At 40.0% G+C, this 3579-nt stretch overlaps 1 protein-coding gene across 8 annotated transcripts in view; it reads left to right on the top strand.

The window, feature by feature from the left end:
* Positions 1-3579, top strand: part of robo3 (roundabout, axon guidance receptor, homolog 3 (Drosophila)) — a 210884-nt gene extending 207305 nt beyond the window's left edge. For all 8 annotated transcript variants that reach the window (XM_050035341.1, XM_050035327.1, XM_050035309.1 and 5 more), the window contains one exon: positions 2723-3579. In XM_050035341.1, the coding sequence (XP_049891298.1) occupies positions 2723-2734 (12 nt within the window). In that variant the 3' untranslated portion in view covers positions 2735-3579. The remainder of the gene's footprint in view (positions 1-2722) is intronic.

The raw sequence follows: 3579 nt of genomic DNA, 5'->3' as shown, positions 1-3579 counted from the left end.
AAAACAGGAGAAATATGATCTCGTTTCTTAGTTCCTGTTAGTACACGTGCTGCTGCATTCTGAATTAGCTGGAGAGTTTTTAAAGACTTATTAGAGCTACCTGATAATAGAGAGTTACAGTAATCATGTCTAGAGGTAACAAAAGGGTGGACCAATTTTTCTGCATCTTTTCAGGTCAGGATAGGCCTAATTTTCACAATATTATGCAGATGAAAAAGTGCAGTCCGCGAGGTTTGTTTTAAATGAAAAATAAAAGACAAATCTTAATTGAATATTACTCCGAGGACTAGAGTCCAAAGCACTGCCATCTAGAGAAACTATATCTTTACATCGAGAGTTTCTGAGGTGGTTTCTGAACAATAACTTCAGTTTTGTCTGAATTTAATATAAAGAAACCTAAATACAATCAAATTTCAACATCTAACAGCATTGGTGGCCAGCTGGGAAGCCTTTTAAAATATTTTACTGATCTTCAGAAATAGGAGGATTTAAACCCATAAAGAAGACTTAATCCCTCAGTTTATCACAAAATATCAAATTCAGAATCTCCAAATTGGGACATGGTTTTCACTGGACAGAAGTAGTATAAAAAGTTGAAATCTGAGTTTATTAGTTACTAGTTAGTTAATAAATGTAGTTACTTGCACCACTGCTTTTACTTTACTTTTGGGCAAGAGGATCCTCCAAAGTTAAATTGCCATAGAGCAACTACCAAAGAGGTTATAAGCAAACCATTAGACTTTACTTTGAGAGGTAAAGAAACTAAACTAAGTTGGCCTTCATAAGGGTAGGTTTATGAGAAATGGACAGTGTAGAAGCTTTGATGCTTTCCTTTAGTGCTGGAGTTGTTAAGTTTAATGCATGTAACCTGAGGCGTCATCATAAAGCTGCCTGTGTGTGGAGAGAGAGAAAGGATGGCCCTGTCACGGGTCAATCCACGCTGACCTCAACACACATCTGACATGGGAATGTAGCAAGGCATATTGTAAAAGTGACACACTCACACACAATTGCTCTTTTCACTTGCTCTCAACACATACACACATAGAGCTCCCTTATATCTTGTGCCTCTCGGGTCACCCCCCTGTGGAGCAGTAAGGAACACCTCACCCCCCAACTGACCCTTACTGGCCTTTTCACGCCTTGCTGGGGACATGAAAGCTCTGCAGTAAAGTTTAGGTGTTTCTACAGGAAGCCTGGATTAGGTTACCCCGTCTTCCTGTGGTGCTGCTGACTGCTATCTTTGCCCTTTGACCCAGGTGGACAACCAGGCGGTTGTTGCATCCTTGGCTCTGTTACATCAGCTCTGAGGCTGGGGACACAATACACATGTGTACAGAGGGGGCATATCAAATATAGAATCACTGGTAGGCAATACAAAACTTTGTTGTTCTCACATGCCTCCACAGTAAACAAAGAATCACAAAACAAAGAAAGAATTGAATTCATAGGGGTCTGCATTTAACAACAGCTCCCATATCAAAATATCGGTTTATATACTCAAGGAACATGAATTATAAAAGGCAGAGAGACTGTTTACTCCACAACTTTAGTTTCACATTGATTGATTCCAAGTATAAAGCATTTCTTTTTGACATTTAAAATTAGTAATTCAGGTTTATTTGATATATAGCATAGCTTACAGAAATACACCACATTACTTTAAATTGTTTGAGCATCCCAGGAACACCGTGAAAAGCTACTATTAAGAAGCAGTAAACAGTGTGCAGTTAATCTTAAAGTCCAAAAATGCAAAATCAACATCGACGGAGGCTGAGTCATTTTTACATCACCTGTGTCTCGCCCAAAAAGTTGCACATGAACACACTGCAAAGACTACAGCCAACTGCCTACAGCCTCTCTTTCAGGGTACCTTCTACCCCTGAAAGAGAGGAAATAACTCTCCACACCAGCAGGGGGCGGTAGTCTTGGTCATTGAAAAGGGGAAATCAGAGGACTGACAGGACTGAATCCGGACACTAGTTAGCCAGTTAGCACATTAAAAACTCAACATGACATTGAAAGAAGAAATTATACTTACTGTGTGCTAGTAAACAATAGCACAAACAATTACGAACTGTTTCTGCTGAAAACTTCAGCGACTAAAAAAAATAATGTTACCTTATGTGACAAGTTTGATTCAATTTCACTCCATCTTGACTTTAACCTTTTGTTTACTTTCCTCATTTCCATTTCTTTTCTCGTGCTCTGAGCTGAACTGCCAATCAGAGTGATTTTATTCACCGACAGGCTCCATCAGCTCTAAAGCAGATTCAACATTAGGTATCGGGCAAAAAAAAAAAACAGACATGGGCCAACGAGGGCCAACGGTGCAGGTCAGACTGCAAAATCTAGGGCAACAGGTGCTCACTGACAGCCTGATACTGACCAATGGCCGACCGTCGGCTTGGTGTGTCAAAGCCTATAAATGCTGTTTTGGGAGACAAAGTGTATTATCGTCATTGGGAAATGGGGATTGAAGTCCTCACCTGATGACAAAGCAGTCTTGACTCCCTCTTGACAAAACTGACCAATTGTGATTCAAAACCATGCCCAGAATGAGTCTTCTATTGCCATCTGCTCCCAGCTTATTGCTACCTGTCATATAATAACTATGATGAGCTGACAACTGCCTTGACTGATCAAAATCAAAACTTATCACACCATGTTTTATGTAACAGTTTGACTTTTTATTGGTGTTAAAATATTTCTCTCTCCGCAGGAAATGAGATAAGAACACCAGTGACTGTCAGTGTACCTTCGATGCCTCCATCAACCACCATCTTTCCACCATGGACACACTGAGCCGGACAAGAGAAAAAGTTTTGTGTTTCAGGACATTTGACTCTGTGTCATTGCTGTGAAAGAAAGCAACAACGGACTTTACATCATGTTTTTTGGTATTACTATGATTATTTATGAGCAATCGAGTTCATTCCTCTCCCTTGATTTGTAAATACCTGTGTCTGTACTGTTCTTTTGTGGGCTCTGGATACAGGGAAAGAGACGTATATTGTATTTATGAGGATTAAAAAAAAAAAAAAAACAATGTAAAAAAAGTCTGTTATTATAAAAAAGCTCATGTCTTCTTGAATGTGCCAACCTTTTTGTCAAAATGTATACTTTTTGGAAAAAGCATTAACTACTGTTGCACTCTCTTGTTGTGATGGCAAAACAACAGAAAATATGAAGCACAAAGTGTGTTTGCTGGTCGAGAGGGGCGGTCAGAAAAGCCAAAATGAGTGGGTTCTCGCTCCCGGAAGGACGCCCCAGCCTGAGCGCTTTCCCACCGGGATCCCTGCACCCATCTAGTCCGCTAAGAATGTCATACTTTTCTATGTTTCCTTTGGTTTCTCTGCAGCAAAACGTTGTGCCAGCAGACAGACAGGCTTTATAAAAGTTTGATTGTAACCCCCCCCGCTCTTCCCTCGTCCCCTCCACTCATCGTCTGAGGGACTGTTTGCTGCAGTTGTGAGATAAAATTTGCATATACTCCTTCCAAAACAAACAAAAAAATGTCTGTGGACTGACTTTTTGTACTCTTGTTGTTTTGTAAATGTACAATAAAATACATTTGCT

This window comes from Epinephelus moara, chromosome 3 (assembly GCF_006386435.1).
Source record: "Epinephelus moara isolate mb chromosome 3, YSFRI_EMoa_1.0, whole genome shotgun sequence".
Classification (NCBI taxonomy): domain Eukaryota; kingdom Metazoa; phylum Chordata; class Actinopteri; order Perciformes; family Serranidae; genus Epinephelus; species Epinephelus moara.
Note: the sequence above shows the minus strand (reverse complement) of the source record. Positions and strands in the feature narration are given on the sequence as shown.